The 20,609-nt window shown below is 44.0% G+C and overlaps 1 protein-coding gene across 2 annotated transcripts in view; it reads right to left on the reverse strand.

The window, feature by feature from the left end:
* The window catches only part of epb41a (erythrocyte membrane protein band 4.1a), a 131,943-nt gene that overhangs the window by 8,419 nt on the left and 102,915 nt on the right, over positions 1 to 20,609 (reverse strand). For both annotated transcript variants that reach the window (XM_055157500.1, XM_055157501.1), the window contains exons 15-16: positions 6,812 to 6,892; positions 2,986 to 3,101 (exon numbers count right to left, since the gene is read on the reverse strand). In XM_055157500.1, coding sequence (XP_055013475.1) covers positions 3,003 to 3,101; positions 6,812 to 6,892 — 180 coding nt within the window. In that variant the 3' untranslated portion in view covers positions 2,986 to 3,002. The remainder of the gene's footprint in view (positions 1 to 2,985; positions 3,102 to 6,811; positions 6,893 to 20,609) is intronic.

The following is a 20,609-nucleotide window of genomic DNA, read 5'->3' on the forward strand; positions in this document are numbered from 1 at the left end:
ATATTACTGTATTGTACTTTATGTTACTGTATTGTACTTTATATTACTGTATTGTACTTTATGTTACTGTATTGTACTTTATTTACTGTATTGTACTTTATATTACTGTATTGTACTTTATGTTACTGTATTGTACTTTATTTTACTGTACTTTATGTTACTGTATTGTATGTACTTTATGTTACTGTATTGTACTTTATGTTACTGTATTGTACTTTATTTTACTGTATTGTACTTTATGTTACTGTATTGTACTTTATTTTACTGTATTGTACTTTATTTTACTGTATTGGTACTCGTCATTTACTCCAATCTTCTGATGTGAACATAAATTTCTACAACAGCAAGAAAACGTCTGTCAAATATTTGGGCGTGTGTTCTGATCCAGAATTAACTTTCAAACCCAACAGTGATTATATTTTAAAACAAACATATTCTTGTTTTCTTATTGTCAAAAAGGAATTAATGAATGACGCACGGACTCAAAACCTCTTTACATTTTCATTCTTATGCTGTTATTTTTGAAATTGTAAAGTGCCTTTGTTTACATTTCTACAGATTTCTATTTGCAACTGCACATTAGTAAGAGAGTCAGGCGTAACTTTCATAATTTCAGGATTTTGCAGTTTTTCTCTCCCTGGTGTAAACTAAACAAGTCTGATATCTGAACGGTTGTTTTTGAAGTAGGGACGAGTCTTTGAGCTCTGAGATCTGATATTTAGCTTTTAAAATCCAAAGCACGGCCCACAAATGTGTCTCAAAGCAAACCAATTCCGCAAAATCGACTTTTCAGATCTTTTGACCATGTTCTAGTTGTTTCCCCTCCTCATTTCCCGTCTGAAGTTGTGTCTGGGGAGATTCACACACACACCTCCTGCAGGGCGGCTCAGGGACACTTAGTTTAACGTCCGCGGAGTCAGAGTCGGTTCAGAGCAGCAGCAGGTGGAGCACACGCTGCAGGAAACTCAGTGTGTTTGTTTAGATGTTGGAATAGTGTCAGTGTTGAGCTGCGTTCAGATCAGAGCGTCAGGACTCGAGGACAAAAGCTCAAACTAAAAGTGTTCAGTGTGTTTATGAAACCACAGTGTGAACGCAGCTTTAGTGAAGGCCCCCTCCTCCGCTACTTCACCTTCTCCTCCAGTCCTCCTCTCCTCATTCTCCTCCTCCTTACATCCTCCTCCTCACCTCCTCTTCCTCTCCTTCCTGTCTCCTCTCCATCCTCACCTCCTCCTCCTCCTCCTCATCCCATTCTCTTCATCTCCTCCTCACCTCCTCCTCTCCTACGCCTCCTCTCCTTCTCCTCCTCCTTTTCCTTTCCTCTTCCCCTCATCCTCACCACCTTCTCCTCTCCTCTCCTCCTCATCTCTTCCTCTTCCTCCTCTTCCTCTCCTCACCTCCTACTCATTTCCTCCTCCTTTTCCTCCATTTCCTCCTCATCTCCTCCTCCTTTTCCTCTCCTCCTCCTCCTCTCCTTCTCCCCTCTCCTCTTCACATCTTCCTTCTCCTCACCTCCTTCTCCTCTCCTCTCCTCTGTCTCCTCTCCTTCTCCTCCTCCTCGTCCACCTCTTCCACACCTCCTCCTCCTTCCCCCCCCACTTCCTCCTCTTCCTTTTCCTCTCCTCCTCCTTCCCTAAACACAGGAGGAGGAACAGGAAAGGACCTTCACTAAAGTCTGATTGCAGCTTTAGTGAAGGCCCTTACCTCCTCCTCCTCCTCACTTCCTCATCCCCTCCTCTGCTTCCTCCTCCTCCTCTCCTCCTCCCCTCCACCCTCCTCCTCATCTCCTCTCCTTACATCCTCCTCCTCACCATCTCTTCATCTCCTCCTCCTTTTCCTCTCCTTCTCCTCCTCCTCTCCTCACCTCCCTGTCTCCTCTCCATCCTCACCTCCTCCTCCTCCTCATCCCACTCTCTTCATCTCCTCCTCACCTCCTCCTCTCCTACGCCTCCTCTCCTTCTCCTCCTCCTTTTCCTTTCCTCTTCCCCTCATCCTCACCACCTTCTCCTCTCCTCCTCCTCATCTCTTCCTCTTCTCCTCCTCTTCCTCTCCTCCCCCTCCTCACCTCCTGCTCATTTCCTCCTCCTTTTCCTCCATTTCCTCCTCTCCTCCTCCTCCTCTCCTTCTCCCCTCTCCTCTTCACATCTTCCTCACATCCTCCTTCTCCTCACCTCCTTCTCCTCTCCTCTCCTCTGTCTCCTCTCCTTCTCCTCCTCCTCGTCCACCTCTTCCACACCTCCTCCTTTTCCCCCCCACCTCCTCCTCTTCCTTTTCCTCTCCTCCTCCTTCCCTAAACACAGGAGGAGGAACAGGAAAGGACCTTCACTAAAGTCTGATTGCAGCTTTAGTGAAGGCCCTTACTCCTCCTCACTTCCTCCTCCCCTCCTCTGCTTCCTCCTCCTCCTCCTCCCCTCCACCTCCTCCTCATCTCCTCTCCTCCTCCTCATCAACTCCTCCTCACTTCCTCATCCCCTCCTCTGCTTCCTCCTCCTTCTCCCCTCCACCCTCCTCCTCATCTCCTCTCCTCCTCCTCATCAACTCCTCCGCTTCCTCCTCCTCATCTCCTCCTCCTCACTTCCTCATCCCACCTCTGCTTCCTCCTCCTCATCTCCTCTCCTCCTCCTCATCAACTCCTCCACTTCCTCCTCCTCATCTCCTCCTCCTCCTCATCTCCTCTTCCCCTCCTCCTCTCCTCTCCTCCCCTCATCTCCTCCACTTCCTCCTCCTCATCTCCTCTCCTCACTTCCTCATCCCCTCCTCTGCTTCCTCCTCCTCCTCATCTCCTCTCCTCCTCCTCATCAACTCCTCCGCTTCCTCCTCCTCATCTCCTACTCCTCACTTCCTTGTCTCCTCCCCATCCTCACCTCCTCCTCCTCATCCCCTCCTCTTCATCTCCTCCTCACCTCCTCCTTCTGCTCCCATTCCTTATCCTCCTTAGTGAAGGCCCTCCTCCTCTCTTTCTCCCCTCCTCCTCCTCCTCTTCCTCACCTCCTCAGACCCGTCCTTCACTCTGGGGTGATCTCCGTCTCCTGGTGCACCACCACTTTAGTCACGGACATGTCCGGGTGCTGCTCCTTGGCCTCTTTGATGGCCTGGGCCAGAGCCTGTGGAACCAAACAAGAAATTAAAAAAATAAAACACAAATCACAAATCCAAACACATTTACAAGACTTGCAAAACAAAACAAAAAACACATTTCACATTTCGTTTCGGGCTGTGAGCTCAAGCGTAATCGACTCGAAATCACAATAAAAATACAATCAGCCAATCGAGAAGGAAGAAACGTACAATAATTTCTTCTACAAACAACAAAATATCCTGTCTTATTCTGCTTAGATCTGCACAAACATGTTCTGAAAAGTGATTCTTGTAATATTTTGTCAGTTCAGATTTCTGTCTTTTTGTCAGTTCTTGTGTTCGTGTTCAGAATGTGAGCTCTGTACGGTCTCAAGAGGAGGAACCAGGTGCAGCGTAGACCAGGTCCAGTGGATGACTCTTCTCATGTTCTCTGCCTCCTCTGATGTACGAGCTCCATTCGCACGGGGGGAAATTACATGGCTGCACTCACGCAATTTCAGAGCGGCAACATAAAACATAAGCCCGCCCGAATGAAGGCGAGGACACGGGAGCTTCCATTTGGAGCGCAGTTAAAGCTCCTACAGCACACAAAATAGTTTCTTGTGAAGCTTTAAAGGTTGTATGGAGGATTTTTTTTTGTTCAAATTGTCAATGATAGATTATAGAGATGCAGTCGCCTTGTAATTATGATGACCAAAAAAAAGAGAATAAAAATTCATCAACTCTGGACGTGGTGGGGCTAAACATTTGCCAATAGATAACGACACTGCCTCGTTATCTGTGAGCTGACAGGCTGTCAATCAAACTCCCTACGTTTCTAGTGTAACTGACTTGCCTGCGCCGCCGGTACGTGGTTTACGTACGACGTCACGCAGTCCACAGACGCACAGACGTTGTTTACTCCACCAACGCAACAGTTCTTAGCGGCTTTTTTTGACCTATATCTTCCTCGCAGTTCGCACAAAGTTTGTTGCAATGGCGACAAGAATCCAGGAGCAGTTCGCCGCAAAAGAAAGTCCGTTTTTGAGGTCGCTGAAAGAAGAAGACAAGGGGAAAAGCAGCGAAGCCAAACTAAGGTGATTCTTGGAGATTCATTCCAGCGATGGCGCGACTGAAGCAGACGCAGGGTCTAAAGACTGACGCACTGGTCCACAAATTACTCCTGGACAGGAAACTTCTGCTTATTATGAAAACGTACTTTATTTCCAAGAGCTACACAAACGTTTTTCAGGACACGAAAGCGATATCCTATGTCTGAAAACGTAATTTTCAAGGCATAGAAAGAGTCCGCTTGCTGCTGCGTGTTGTAGCTAGTTCATTCGCACGGAATCTCCGCGCAACCTTCTCTGCACCCCTTTCCTGCTCCTCTCCCCGCTGCCCGATCTGCTCTTCCCCCTGCTCCTCACTTCTCCGGGCACAGAATCTCCGCTCCCCTCTCCCCTCCTCTCTCCGCTCTTCTCCCTGCTCCTCACTTCTCGTCCGCGAACGAAATGTCCGCACACCCGCTCCCCCCGCTCCTCACTTCTCCGTCTTGTCTAACCAACACTGTAGTTAGTTGTTTACAAGTCATGTGCAGCGGCTGTAAACAAACCTGTTCCTGGCGTAAAGAGGAGGCGGGAGGAGGTGTTTCTACGTAGGAGCTGTAGGGGAGGGGAGGTGGTTTCACACATGCGCAACATTTGAAAAAGGACAAACAGTCGCTGGATTTCTCGTTCCTTGGAAAATCCTCTATACAACCTTTAAGTCATGTTATAATGTCATTTCCTCGTCACAAACAGACCTGGAGTTGTGTTTTGTTTCATTCACACATGTTTGACACTTAACACTTTGTCATTAGTTTATATCTCCAAAGCTCAAAATGCTCTGTTCTACCTTGTGATGTCATGAAGAGTCAAATTTTGATTCCTAACTTTATGCAAAAGTAAATGTTTTTTGTTTTATAGGCTTATAACTGTGCCCATCTAAAGTCATGGCTCTTTTATTTACACTTTTCTTGCAACAGCTAAAATGAGTGGCTCTCTGGTATTGTTTTTTTTTTTAAGTAGCTCACTGGAGGAAAAAGGTTAGAGACCCCAGTCTTAAAGACACCGAGAAAGTTGAAATAGAAATAAAAAGGGCAACTCCTACCTGAAAGTTATTTTAATTTTGTTTTGCAAATCAAATCGAAAAATTAAGATCAATCAATATATGAAAAAATAAAATAAAATCTTTGCAATATTGCTCAGCCTTTTGGAGATTCTTTATACCCAAGTTAAAGCTGCACCGTGTAACACAGAGGTGGAACTGAGCCGTTGTTTTGCAAGTCTCAAGTTTTTGACCTCAAGTCCGAGTCAAGTCTCAAGTCAAATACAGACAAGTCCAAGTCGAGTCTCGAGTCACCGGCCCATAAGTCCAAGTCAAGTCCAAGTCGTCTGCTTTGAACTTCAAGTCATTTTAAGTCTTTAAACCAAAAAAGCACCAAATAAAGTTTAGATTTTTGTAATTTATATGAATTTTAAACTAAATTGTACTTAAAAGGTCATGGTATATTTATATATGAGTATTTATATAAGAGTTGTAGAAATGTTAATTTTACTTTTTAAGTCTGACTTGATGAGAGTGTGAATCATTATGGTCAGAACAGAAAGAATTAAGATTTAAAAGGTGCTTAACAAGTTATTTTGTCTGCACTGTACTTTATATTACTGTATTGTACTTTTGTACTGTTACTGTATTGTACTTATACTTTATCTTACTGTATTGTACTTTATGTTACTGTATTGTACTTTATGTTACTGTATTGTACTTTATATTACTGTATTGTACTTTATGTTACTGTATTGTACTTTATATTACTGTATTGTACTTTATATTACTGTATTGTACTTTATGTTACTGTATTGTACTTTATATTACTGTATTGTACTTTATGTACTTACTGTATTGTACTTTATATTACTGTATTGTACTTTGTTACTGTATTGTACTTTATGTTACTGTATTGTACTTTATATTACTGTATTGTACTTTATGTTACTGTATTGTACTGTGTATTACTGTATTGTACTTTATGTTACTGTATTGTACTGTGTATTACTGTAGTACATTTGAGGATACTACATCACAGTACTTCAGTTACAACCAAAGTAACAGAGAAGTTTGTTTCAGTTTGTTCCTGTAAAATTCAGAATCACATTTATCAACTGTAAAAAGTATTTTCCAAAAACATATTTTTTTTTTAAGGAGAAGCATCGAGTCTTCTCAAGTCACAGGCCTCAAGTCCGAGTCAAATCCCAAGTCTTTGTCTGTTTTGTCAAGTCTCAAGTCCTAAAAACAGTGACTTGAGTCTGACTCGAGTCCCAGTTACGACTTGCAAACCCCAACTTCTGATGTAACCTGTTAAGCATTAAATATCATAAAGTAAGAGCACTGTTTTAACTGCTCATAAACCCCTTGAAAAACATGTATTTATAGAGTGAGCAGGGTTGCCCCTCCACAGATCTGGCCTGTGACTTGACCTTGATACTGTCTCAATAGCGAAAGACAACTCAGTCATACCACGAAACATTCCTCGCAATAACATCTCCACCAGAAAAGCGCTGCAGATTTCTCTTTTTGGCAGTGTAAAAGAGGATCATCTGCGGCGCCCCCTGGAGATCTGCGGGCGCTATGACCGAACGTAATCTGCTAAAAGGCCCCGAGTGTGAATGATGGAGCCGGACACCGATCCCCGTCCCGTCCTTTCAGTCCTCCTCACCTTGTCGTGGTCGATCTCCGTGTCTCCGGTGATGACGATTCTCTTCTCGATCCTCGTCTCGGAAATGCCCCCTTTCACCGTCTGCCGGAACAACAAACGACAACAACAAACGCACGTCAACGTTTATCAGATTCAGAGCGGAGAACGAGCGTCGGGCGCGAACGAGGCGAAACGGCGCAGCAGATGTTCGCTTTAACGGGAGAATTAGGAAACCAGGTCCGTGAAGTTTTATAGTGATGGGGTTAGAAACTCAAGGACAGAATCGTAGTTGTACTTCCCACACTGAGTACACAGGAATATTTTTTAAAAGTCTAACCCCAACTCTGATTTTTCCACATGTATTTGAGTAAAAAGTCACAGTACAGGTTTATTGTATGAGCAGCTCTTGAGGACGTCAGCGTTCGTGGAGACAGAGACTCAACAAACCCAAAATTTATACAATTAAAGAAAATGAAATTCAATGAACTGGTAGAACTTTATGTTTCAAAAATGATCTGTTCATCCATCTTATCCGAGGCTTATTCTAAGAAGGGATTCCCAGACTTCCATCAAACTGGACACTTCGTCGAGCTCCTCTGAAGGGACCCCAAGGTGTTCCCAGGCCAGTCCAGAGACATACCGTATTTTCTGGGCTATTAGACGCGCTCTTAAGCCTCCAATCCCCTCAAAAAACGACTGCGTGCCCCACAATCCAGAGCCCCTTATACACGAATCCACTCGGGCGTCCCAGCACGACTTCAGTAAACTACAAATCCGCAAACACACACGGCACAGACAGCGACCGCACAGCGAAAAACACCCACAGCCACTGTTACGTGCCATGGGTGTCTAGGGGGTGGCACGGTAACTGAAAAAGATGTTTAAATAAACCGGGTGTGGAACAAAAACGGGAAGCATGGCGAGGTGAAAAAAAAAGAAGGATATTTATTACAAAAAGTGCTAAAAAGGTGTACAAAAATCAGATAAGGGTAACACAAAAATAAACAAGTAAGGAAGCTGCTTTATAGCCCTCACTGATCAGGCGGGCCAGGTGAGGCTGGTTAGAGGCGCGGATCCGAGGTGGGTGGATCCGAGGTGGGTGGATCCGAGGTGGGTGGATCCGAGGTGGGTGGATCCGAGGTGGGTGGATCCGAGGTGGGTGGAGGCAAGGTAAAACTAAACTAGGACGGCATCTGTCACAGCCACACTCATCACTCCACGCCGACGAGGAACGGAACGGAGGAACGAACCGAAAAAGCGAGCGCGACGTGCCGCTTCTAGACACGACTGAACAACTGAGTCACTGCGAACACGCCGACAATCCAGCGGCTCCAGACAGCACCTCCCTACACGCCACAACTGAACAAAGCCCAGAGTCACCGTGAACGAACAAACAAACAAAACCACTCACCCATCACACTGTTGGGTTTCATTTAAAGTCCCACGCGGTTTATTTGTGAAAAAAGTTTGAAAATAGACCATTTAAAGCCTATAAAATACGGTAATCTCTCCAGCGTGTCCTCCTCCCCTTGGAACATGCCCAGAATACTTCCCAATGGAGGCACCCAGGAGGCATCTGGAACATATGCCCGAGGAGCAGCGGCTCTACTCTGAGCTCCTCACTCTATCTCTAAGGGATAGGAGCGGAGAAACTCATTTCATTGTATCTCAGCATTACAGCTCATGAGAGAGTAGTGAACATTAAATCGATTTGAAAGGAAAGAACTGAAATCTTTAGAAAACTACAGTGATGGAAAAATGTTTCAATCAAAGATGTGAGATTCTGAATGAAAAACTCAAAGCTTCAAAATCTATTCAAGTGTTTAAAGGAAATGTGGTTTGCTAAAAAAGTACGAAGTATGAACTGTCCTTTCGTGTTAATTATCAAGTATTTAATACTGTTCTAAATAAGCTGCTTATAAATACAGTTGGAACTGTGTGAAAAGGGGCAGATTTGTGTTTGTATTTGTATTTATTTATTAAAGGGACAATGTTTATTAAAAGACAAGATAATGTAAGAGACAAACACGCAGGATTGTGGCCAAAGCTCATTTCCATCCTTAGTCTCCTGGACCAGGCCCAGATTTTACAAGTCTAAACTTCTTTCTGCTCCTTTTCATTCACATTGATGCATGAAACATGATTATTTTGTATTTGTCTTTCATCCATGAAACTAATAAAGTTAAATGAAATGAAAGGTCAGATAAGTCAGCTGTGTACTGTCTGCATTGAATTATAAAGTGTTTTATTGGCCGATAATCAGGAAGTGTGCGGTTAGCATGTTGTAGTCTTGTAAACTGAATCATTCGAAAACTGGAGCGCAAAAAGTAAGAGAGAAATAAGACTGAAAAAAGTTAAACACAGTGGCCCAAACCCTGAGCAGCCAGAACCATCAAAACAATCAACATAAAGGACCGAGAAACCTGAGTTGGAAAGTTCATTTTCTACATGACGTACGTAGTTCAAAGTTCAGTTCACAGATTTCAAAATTAACTCAGTTTTAACAATGAAACGATTTGTTCGATTTCATCTTCAGATCAAATTTGCAGTCGAGAGACGACAACAACGACAAAATGTTGACATAAATGTGAGTTTATCTCCTTCCTCAGCTCCTTGAGTTCTTTTAAACGTTATGAATCCTTGTTGCTCCTGCTGCAGTCGCCTCCTGCTGTGTTTTTGTTTGGTCTTGTTTTGATGTGACACTGGTGGCTCGTGTTGTTGCCAGATTGAATGTTTTTCCACTAAATATTATGGCTCTTTACAGTGTGTTTAGACGGGGTTTTCACCTGGAACAATACACAAATCTGGCACCGTATTAAAGGAAATTAAACAGGTACAACACACCTGTACTACATCTGTACTGCATCTGTACTACACCTGTACTACACCTGTACTACACCTGTACTGCATCTGTACTACACCTGTACTACACCTGTACTGTACACACTGTACTACACCTGTACTACACCTGTACTGCATCTGTACTACACCTGTACTGTACACACTGTACTGCACCTGTACTGTACTGTACTACCTGTACTACACCTGTACTACACCTGTACTACACCTGTACTACACCTGTACTGCATCTGTACTACATCTGTACTACACCTGTACTGCACTCTGTACTACACCTGTAGTACACCTGTACTGCACCTGTACTACACCTGTACTACACCTGTACTGCACCTGTACTACACCTGTACTACACCTGTACTGTACTACACACTGTACTACACTGTACTACACTGTACTACACCTGTACTGTACACACTGTACTGTACTGTACACTGTACTACTGTACTACACCTGTACTACACCTGTACTACACCTGTACTGTAACACTACTACACTTGTACTACACCTGTACTACAACTGTACTACACCTGTACTACACCTGTACTACACGAGAACACTACTACACCTGTACTGCACCTGTACAACACCTGTACTACACGAGAACACTACTACACCTGTACTGCACCTGTACAACACCTGTACTACATCTGTACTGCACCTGTACTGCACCTGCACTACACCTGCACTACACCTGTACTGCACCTGTACTGCACCTGTACTAATCAAGAACACTACTACAATTGTACTACAACTGTACTACACCTGTACTACAACTGTACTACACCTGTACTACAACTGTACTACATGAGAACACTACTACACCTGTACTACACGAGAACACTACTACACCTGTACTGCGCCTGTACTGCACCTGTACTACACCTGTACTACACCTGTACTACACTGTACTGCACCTGTACTACACCTGTACTACACCTGTACTACACCTGTACTACACCTGTACTACACCTGTACTAGACTTGTACTGCACCTGTACTACACCTGTACTACACTTGTACTGCACTTGTACTGCACCTGTACTGTACACACTGTACTACACTGTACTACACCTGTACTACACCTGTACTACACCTGTACTACACCTGTACTACACCTGTACTACACCTGTACTACACCTGTACTACACCTGTACTACACCTGTACTACACCTGTACTACACCTGTACTACACCTGTACTACACTGTAGTACTACACCTGTACTACACCTGTACTACACCTGTACTACACCTGTACTACACCTGTACTACACCTGTACTACACCTGTACTACACCTGTACTACACCTGTACTGTGAGGAACAGTGCAGATTTTTACAGAATCAACAATCGAAGCACCAAACTATGATTTATCTCAGGTAAAAGAAGTTTATATTTTGTTGTTCTGCATTTGACAGACGCCTGATACAGATGAGCTGCTGTGGCTGGATGGTCTGGAGTTTGGACAGAGGGATTTCACACTCTGTGGTTCAGTTCCAGACTCTTCTGGATTCAAACAGAATGTAGACGGGAGCGGCTGATCAGGCGACGCGGCCGAGGATCAGTGGTTACAGCATTTACCCACGAACCCAAATGTGTCAGCTTCGATCCCAGCTCTTTGTGCAAGACTCTTCCCCCTCTTGTCTATATTTGCTAGAAAGGCTCTATCTATCATTTTTTTAAATAAATGTGATTATTATTACAGCCGTCAAACCCCACACACTCTGAGCACTTTACAAAGACGTTTAGTTGATAACAGAGTGTAATCTCCCGAGCTCCAAAGGGTGTGATTGACAGGCGGATTATCAAACACGGCGGCTAACGAGTAAAAAAAAATAAAATAAAGAATAACACAGAAACAGAGCGGCCATCTGCAGAATCAGAGTGTGAAGAACTCAACTGTGTTCAGCGGAGAGAAGTGAAGTTAAACTCTGTTCTGATACAAGAATATTTGAAAAGGATAAAGACGTGCAACAATTACAGCAAAGTTTATTGTAATATCTAGAAATCTGAATTATCTGACTTTTAGAGTAAATCAAATGACACAAAAAGGTAATTTTAAGTCAATTTCTGATGTGGATTTCACTGTTGGCAAGTGACTTTAAAACTGTAATGTTTTATTTATGACTTGTTACTGTCATTTCAAAATCATTATACATTATTATATTACTGTGTTTAAAATATAAAACATTACACATGAATATTACAGCACTTTAACTTACTCTCAATAAAAGAACTGTGAAGATGCTGAACTTTTGCGCCATATATGGACTGAACCAGGACTAAACCAGGTCTAAACTAGGACTAAACCAGAGATGAACCAGGACTAAACCAGGACTGAAACAGGACTAAACCAGGACTAAACCAGGACTAAACCAGGACTAAACCAGGACTAAACCAGAACTAAACCAGGTCTAAACGAGAATTGAACCAGAGTTGAACCAGGACTAAACCAGGACTAAACCAGGACTAAACCAGAGATGAACCAGGACTAAACCAGGACTGAAACAGGACTAAACCAGGACTAAACCAGGACTAAACCAGAACTAAACCAGGTCTAAACGAGAATTGAACCAGAGTTGAACCAGGACTAAACCAGGACTGAACCAGGACTGAACCAGGTCTAAACCAGAACTGAACAAGAACTAAACCAGGACTAGACCAGTTCTAAACGAGAACTAAACCAGAACTGAACCAGGACTGAACCAGGTCTAAACCAGGACTAATCTTGGACTAGAACTTGGAATCTAGTACCACCCCTGAGTGAACCCCGAGCCCGTGGAACATGGCGTCTGCACGGCGCGATCGGGCGTCAGCTGCTCTTCGCCCCGTGGAGCGTGGAGTTCTCCGTCGGTCCTTTCGCCCGCGGTCACCTGACGGTCTACGAGGACACGTCTCCGCCGTTTTACCGCTGCTGATATCGCGGTGATTTTAGCGAATTTGCATGAAGACAAACGAAAAACCACCACTACAATCCAGGTTAAAAAAGCATTGTGATGTGCGATACTCACATTTGTACCGAGTAAAATATTACTATTTTCTTCCCTGTAATGCATTACTGCGTTACAGCAAAAAGCAACACGTTACAGTAGTTTGTTACTTTTATAACACGTTACTTCCAACACTGGTGGATTTAAAGGTTAACATGTGTTTACATGAAACACAAGTCAAAAATCAGATCTCCGTTATCAGATTTTGAAGAAGAAATAGTTACGAAAACATTTAGAGATGCTTATTCTGTAATTTTTGACATAAAGACGTGCCAGATATTTGATCAAAAAGACTTCTTGTTTAAAGTTCCACAATAGGAGCCGGTCACTGGATTGTTCCGTTGCCATGGTGACGCGGAGAAAAGGCCTAAACTGTCCCAAGGTCTTCTTCTCCTGAGCACAATTTATCTGACTTATCCACAGCCGAGTGAGTTTGAATGAACAATGTCCTTATAATTATTCCCCTTCAGTTAAACGTGCGGAGAGGAAATTAGGTCCGAACGGCGGCTGCACTTTCTATTCTAACGCAGATTTATTGAACGCTCTGCCTCTTTTGTGCTTTTAAATCACAACTCTGTCCATAGTTCATTTAATTAAAGGTCTTATATTACACAAAATTGACTCTTGTGAAGCTTTAAGTCGTGTTATAGTGTTGGTACCTCCTCAAAAACTGACCTGGAGGCTTGTTTTGTCGTTTTGTTTCATTCACATATTTGAGTAAATCTGTATTATTTGTCTGTCTGCATGTGTGAATGAAACAAAACACAACTCCAGGTCTGTTTGTGATGACGAAACTACATTAGTATATATCAGAAAGTAGCGTAATATGAGGTAACAATATAGAACAGGGGTAATTATTTTTTCCATGGGGACGCATAAGAAACAGAAAATATTGTGGAGGCCAAAATGCTTAACTCTATTCTGCATAATATTAATTGTATTTCTTTATAAAAAGTGGTAAATATAATTGTTTTGATGAGCTGCTCAGACTGGGAAGAGTTTATGTTCTGACTAAACAATGAAAAAGTGAGACTGCTGAACAAAAAATGTCATTTAAAAAAAACACCTCAATGCAGCTTTAGTCCCTGCATGAGGTCAAATGATAAAATATGTTTATTTGTAATTCCAAATGAGCTTAAACGGGCCGGTCAGAGTCAACTGTATGTGTCCCGGGAGCTGGACAATGCTCAGTTTTGATATAGACGGATTATTTGTTTATCGACACAGCGAACGATCTGCAGCCTGAGAGCAGAAAGCACCGCTGTCTGTGCGGTGAACATGAAGTTGCACCGAGACACAAACAAAGCAATGTGGTCTACTCCATTCAGTGCAATGAAGACTGAAGCGAACGCGACACTGGAGAAACTAAACAGCTATTTGTACCAACACAGACGAGAGAGCAACACAGGACCTCAGTCTGCTGTTCATCTCCACTTAAAAACCACAGGCCGCTCACTTGAGGACAGAGACGTACTGATTTTAGCCAGAGAGAAAAACTGGTTTGAGAAGGGAGTGAAAGAAGCCATTTTTGTTAAGAAAGAGAATCCTTCTGTAAACACAAATGGAGCCTCAGACTCCATCTATCTCCTATTTACACGTCCATCCTCAAACCTAAAACAAAACAAACAAGAACAACAGGTGGAGCCAGGTCAGGTCCAGAGGTGTGGAAGCTCCATTATGACCATGAATTGTTCTGTTAATTAGACCCCACACCCTGTACAAACTAACAAACAGAAACTGTAAACAAGTAGGTGTGTTAGTTTCAGAGTAGTTTCAGTGTAGTTAGCTCCTCCCTGCAGACAGATATAAGGAAGTGTCCACCAGCGTCTGACCAGAACTGAAGAAGCAGCTTGGATGAGCTGCAAAACGTCTTCACCCAAACTAACTTTTGTCCAGTCGACAAACTGAATTTTCACCTACATGAAGTTGCAGCGTTGGTGTCCATACCAGCTCGTCAAAGTCTGATCCCGTCACAGGGCCGGGCCTGGTTTGTACTTAGATGGGAGACACTGGGAAAATCAGGAGCCACAAAAGGGGGGGCGCCAGTCACAAAAAAACTGTTGTAGTGTCCTCGGGCAAGACACTTCACCCACATGGCCTAGTATGAAAGTGGAGTGATGGTGGTGGTCAAAGGGACCGATGGCCGATGGTCTGTCCCAGGGCAGCTGTGGCTACAATAGTAGTTTACCACCACCGGGTCTGGAGTGGATGAATAATGCTCTTTAAAACATCTTTGTGACAAATGTCTGTGAAAAGCACTAGATAAATAAAAAACTTACTTACTTAAAACCGTGTGATAAAACAAGTTCTGATGCTAAACGAACATTAGTGAGTGGGACACGACTTAATGACCCTTTAGTGTTAGTTGCAGGTGAGTGTGTAAATGACGAGAAGAAACATCTCAAACTTCAGTACTCGGACATCCACTCATATCTGATCCATACACCTGTCCCCGCCCCCTGAGAGAGTCTGAAATCTGCTGAAATCCTCCAAGACACTGACAGGATCCAGACAGAACAGAGGCTCTTTCTGCAGGAGACATGCGCAGTAGAGCGACACAGTCTGATAATCCGTCTGTTCTAACATGTCTTAAAGCTCACAAGAGTCAGTTTTGGGTGATATCGAACCTTTAACTCCGCACCTGCATCTTAACAGAGTAAAGTTGCAGAAAAAACTGTGATAAACAGAGTCCTAAGGCCAATTAAAGCGGGCAGAGCTGTGTGTGGTTTATGTCCCTGCTCTCAGACGGGACCCTGCCCTCCTCTCACGGCGATGTCTGTATCGATCAGCTGACAGCGGGAGGGGGGGGGGGGGCAGTTAGAGGACAGGAACTGATCTACTGTGAAGAGAGGAGGGGGAGGGCAGAGCTAAGGGCCTGGTTAGTACTGCTGGAAACTCCATGTGCAAAAGTGGGACACCGGTTTTTAAAAACTGCTGTAAATCTCATCCTTTATTATTAATATTTAGGGGCGGGACGAGACACAGTTTTCACAAGACGAGACACACCACGAGATCGAGTCCACGAGAACGAGACAAGACGGAATTTTGAGATAATAAATAATAATAAATGAGCACTGCACTAGCTCTTTGTAACCCACGTCAATAAGCCCACTTCCTGTTGCAGCCTTATTGTGGCGTGTAAACTTCCTTTAAAGGTTGTACGGAGGATTTTTTTTTGGTTTCAAATTGTCAATGATATAGAGATGCAGTAGCCTTGTAATGATGACGACACTGCCTCGTTATCTGTTAGCTGATAGGCTGTCAATCACACTCCCTACGTTTCTAGCGTCACTGACTTGCAAGACGCACAGACGCTGTTTACTCCACCAACGCGACGGTTCTTGGCGGCTTTTTTGACCTATATCTTCCTCGCAGTTCGCACAAAGTTTGTTGCAACGGCAGACAAGAATCCAGGAGCAGTTCACCGCAAAAGAAAGTCCGTTTTTTGAGGTCGCTGAAAGAAGAAGACGAGGGGAAAAGCAGCGAAGCCAAACTAAGGTGATTCTGGGAGATTCATTCCAGCGATGGCGCGACTGAAGCAGACGAAGGGTCTAAAGACTGACGCACTGGTCCACAAATTACTCCTGGACAGGAAACTTCTGCTTATTATGAAAACGTACTTTTTTTCCAAGAGCTAGACAAACGTTTTTAAGGACACGTAACGTAATTTTTAATGCAAAGAAAGAGTCCGCTTGCTGCTGCGTGTTGTAGTAGTAGCGAGTTCATTCGCGGAATCATCTCCGCGCACCCCTTCTCTGCTCCTCTCCCCGCTCCCCGTTTCACTCTTCTCCCTGATCCTCACTTCTTCTCTGCACACCCCCTCCCCTCGCTCCTCACTTCTCCGTCTTGCCTAACCAACACTGTAGTTAGTTGTTTACAAGTCATGTGCAGCGATGAGGACTTGTTTTCTAGAAACAAACCTGTTTCTGGCGTAAGGAGGAGGAGGGAGGAGGTGTTTCTACATAGGAGCTGTAGGGGAGGGGAGGTGGTTTCACGCATTTGCGCAACATTTGAAAAAGGACAAACAGTCGCTGGATTTCTCGTTCCTTGGAAAATCCTCATATATCAAAACCATTTAAGATTCCATTCAGTCACCACACAAATCATCGCACGCACACATTTGGATGGACACTATTAAACCTCTATCTAATAAAGATTACACAAATGGATTTGTTCATCTCCCAGACATCTCAACATCTGCTCAACGGTGAGTGACGACACGACTTCTATCAAAAGATATTTACGATTCCCTTTCCACCTGCGAACACCCGTACAAGTACAGCTCAACTAATGCTAACAAACAAATGCAGTCGACGTGACCAACAAACCCTGGCGGACCCTGCGCTCCTCCGGGCAGCAGCTCCTGGTCATTCCCAAAGTCAGAACACACACTCACGGAGAGGAGACGTCTTTCCAGTTCTATGGCCGGAGGAGCTCAGGGTTGCAGAGAACGTTCATGTTTTTAAGAGCAGACTCAAGACCCACCTTTTTAACTTAGCTTTTGAATGAAATTTACCTTTATTTTTACTTTTTTACTTTTGTTTCTATTGTTTTACATTTCATCATTTTGTTATATTTGTTCATTTTAGGAATATTTTTAGGATTTCCAGTGTTTCCTGTGTAGGAGCGTCTGCATCAGGAGCAGAGGTCAACTGTGGCTGCTGGGTTCTGGCCTGTGAGCTCCTGGTGGAGAGTTGGTGTTTGGGCTTCATCTCTCCCCTGGGCCTTGTGGTGGCTCCTCTGATGGTGCTTTCTCAACCGGTTTCTCAACTGGTTCACCTTTATTCAGCCTCACATTTTACTATGTGTGGTTTTATGTATTTTAGCATGTTAGTGTGTGTGTTTGTGTGTGTGTGTGTGTGTGTGTTGTTTGGTTGTGTGGGGTCGGGCAGCTGTAGGGGTTGGGTTGGTTGGTGGGTGGATGGAAATGTGGAATTGTTTTAAAGCTCTTTATGAATAAAGTTTGATTTGATTTGAACAAACGGACTTTTTAGTTTAGTGCCGTCTTGAACATTTATAGTGTTTCTATTACTAGTCCAATGAGATTCATTAGGTCTTCCTCACAATCTGAAGAAGACGCTAGTGAGCAGCCGAAACTGTCAGGTATGAAACAAAACTCTTGGTCTGAAAAAAGAACCAAATAACATGTTTTTATTACTTTTTGTGCACCAAGCCTAATGTATGGTTATTTTGGATAGATCCTGTTGCGCAACAAAACTCTTGAATATTTAATAGTCCATAATGATGAATTATAATGATATTGACTTTGATTTATATGGTTAAAAGTGCAATTTGTTTTTGTAACTTGAGTGTATTATTATTGATGAAATGATAACCAAATGTTTATTGATTATGAATATTGTTTTGGAGTAAGGCACTGAATAATTTATTTATTTAAATGTATTAGCAGTAATGATTTATTACTTCAGCTAAAGTTAGTTTAAGTTTATTTCTGTGCTAATGAGTTGTTTTACTGACCCTGTTTTAGGTCAGTTTTTTTTTTTTTCCATTGGATCACACAGCTGCAATACTACAACCCACAACTGGATGGAAGCTACCAGTTCCCCGCATGACCGGACATATACAGTAATCCCTTTTCTTTACTCCGGAACTGATTCACTCATTTTGGATTAATATAACTCAAACTGAACTTCCGGATCACAATAACTCAAATGGACCGTAACACCCTCTACACCTGCTCATGAACTGGACTCTGAACTCCGAAAAAGTTTTAGAATTTCTGAGTTTTGTGATGTTATTCACACATGTACTCCTGCCGGTCCTTCCTCTGAACCTCCTCTAGGCTGCAGTCAGGTCCTTAGAATCTGTGTGTCATTCATTCCTTCGTTTTTCAATATAAAACCAAAAATAAGAAAACCAAAAAACTGTTTTCTTCATTATTTGTCTCTAAAACCAAAATGAAAAAACAGATAATGATTTGTTTCCCGTTTACGTGACTTCCGTGACTGCGATGCCGGACTTTTGCACCGCATACGGACTGAACCAGGACTGATCCAGGTCCGGGACCAGAGCGGGACCAGAGCGGGACCAGAGCAGGAACAGAGTGGACTCCGAGCTTTGACTCTGAGCCTCCGCAGGGTCCGAGCCCCAGCTTCGAGTTCCGGCCCTGCCTTGGGCTCTGAGCCTCCGGTCTGGTCCCGGTCTCGGTCCCGGTCTCAGTCCCGGGTCTCGGTCCCGGTCTCCGGTCCCCGGTCTCAGGTCCGGTCTCAGTCCCGGTCTTCAGTCCCGGTCTCAGTCCCGGTCTCAGTCTTCCAGTCTCTGGTCCCGGTCTCAGTCCTGGTCTCAGTCCCGCTCTGATCCCGGTCTCAGTCTCAGTCTCAGTCCCGGTCTCAGTCCAGCTCTGGTCCCGGTCTCAGTCCCTCAGTCTGATCCCAGTCTCAGTCCCGGTCTCAGTCTCGGTCTCAGTCCTGGTCTCAGTCTCGGTCCCGGTCTCAGTGCTGCTTTGGTCCCGGTCTCAGTCCCGGTCTGGTCCCAGTCTCAGTCCTGCTCTGGTTCCGGTCTGGTCCAGTTTTTTTTTTTTTATATTTATATAATACTTTAGCAGCCATTGTCCCCTGCAAGTGTGTCAGATGATGTAACTCACTCACTCTTAACTCTTTTTCAGTCCAAGTCAAACGTAAATTCAGTGGGAAAAAATCTCACGAGATAATTTTTCTCACGTTTGCACGAGATCTTGTCCATCCCGATTATTATTGATGTTTTTAAGATATTCTCTGTCTCCTTATAAGAGGCTGTATCGAAAATGTGTGTTGCTCCTGTACATTTATTGTAAAAGCAGCTCTCTGGGGTTAAAATGAGAAGCTGTGTGTAAATACATACAGAGTGGTGTTCTGTTAGCATGCTAGTTGTTGATTGCATTACTGTGAAGGCAAAACTCTGCTCCGGTTTGTGAAAGTTGTGAAAAGCGCTCAGAAACTTATCACGGTGAATAATTAGGATGCGACAGTAATGCGTTTGGAAAATGAGGCATAAACTAACTTTTTACGGTGTTAAAAATGTGAAAAACAAACATCATTTAATTTCTCAACGGTTTCAGGTCCAAAATGTACGACTTACTCACCTCGCGCGAACTAAGTATCCTAATTACTCACCGTGATAAGTTTATAAACACTTTTCACAACTTTCAGAGACCAGAGCGGAGTTTTGTCATCAGAGTAGAGTTTACAGCAACTAACATCCTAACCATGCACTTCCTGAATATCGTGGTCTGGTCGGTAGTGGGTGGTAAGAGGAGAGGGCACACGTCTTTACTGATCTGGGTGCTAGAAGTCGGTGGTAAGGGACACGTATGTTGGTAATTTGGGTCGTGGTGGTGGTAGTGGGTGGTAGAAGGGCACATACCAGGGTGATCTGGGTGGTAGTGGGTGGTAGAAGGGCACATATGTGGGTGATCTGGGTGGTAGAAGGGCACATATGTGGGCGATCTGGGTGGTAGAAGGGCACATATGTGGGTGATCTGGGTGGTAGTGGGTGGTAGAAGGGCACATAAGTGGGCGATCTGGGTGGTAAAAGGGCACATACCAGGGTGATCTGGGTGGTAGAAGGGCACATATTTGGGGATCTGGGTGGTAGTGGGTGGTAGAAGGGCACATATGTGGGTGATCTGGGTGGTAGAGGGCACATATGGGGTGATCTGGGTGGTAGGGGTGGAGGCACATATGTGGGTGATCTGGGTGGTAGAAGGGCACATATGTGGGTGATCTGGGTGGTAGAAGGGCACATATGTGGGTGATCTGGGTGGTAGAAGGGCACATATGTGGGTGATCTGGGTGGTAGAGGGGCACATATGTGGGTGATCTGGGTGGTAGTGGGTGGTAGAGGGGCACATATTTGGGTGATCTGGGTGGTAGTGGGTGGTAGAAGGGGCACATATGGGGATCTGGGTGGTAGAGGGCACATACGAGGGTGATCTGGGTGGTAGTGGGTGGTAGGAGGGCACATATGTGGGTGATCT

This window comes from Boleophthalmus pectinirostris, unplaced genomic scaffold (assembly GCF_026225935.1).
Source record: "Boleophthalmus pectinirostris isolate CB_2022bp ecotype Guang Dong unplaced genomic scaffold, ASM2622593v1 HiC_scaffold_21, whole genome shotgun sequence".
Lineage (NCBI taxonomy): Eukaryota > Metazoa > Chordata > Actinopteri > Gobiiformes > Gobiidae > Boleophthalmus > Boleophthalmus pectinirostris.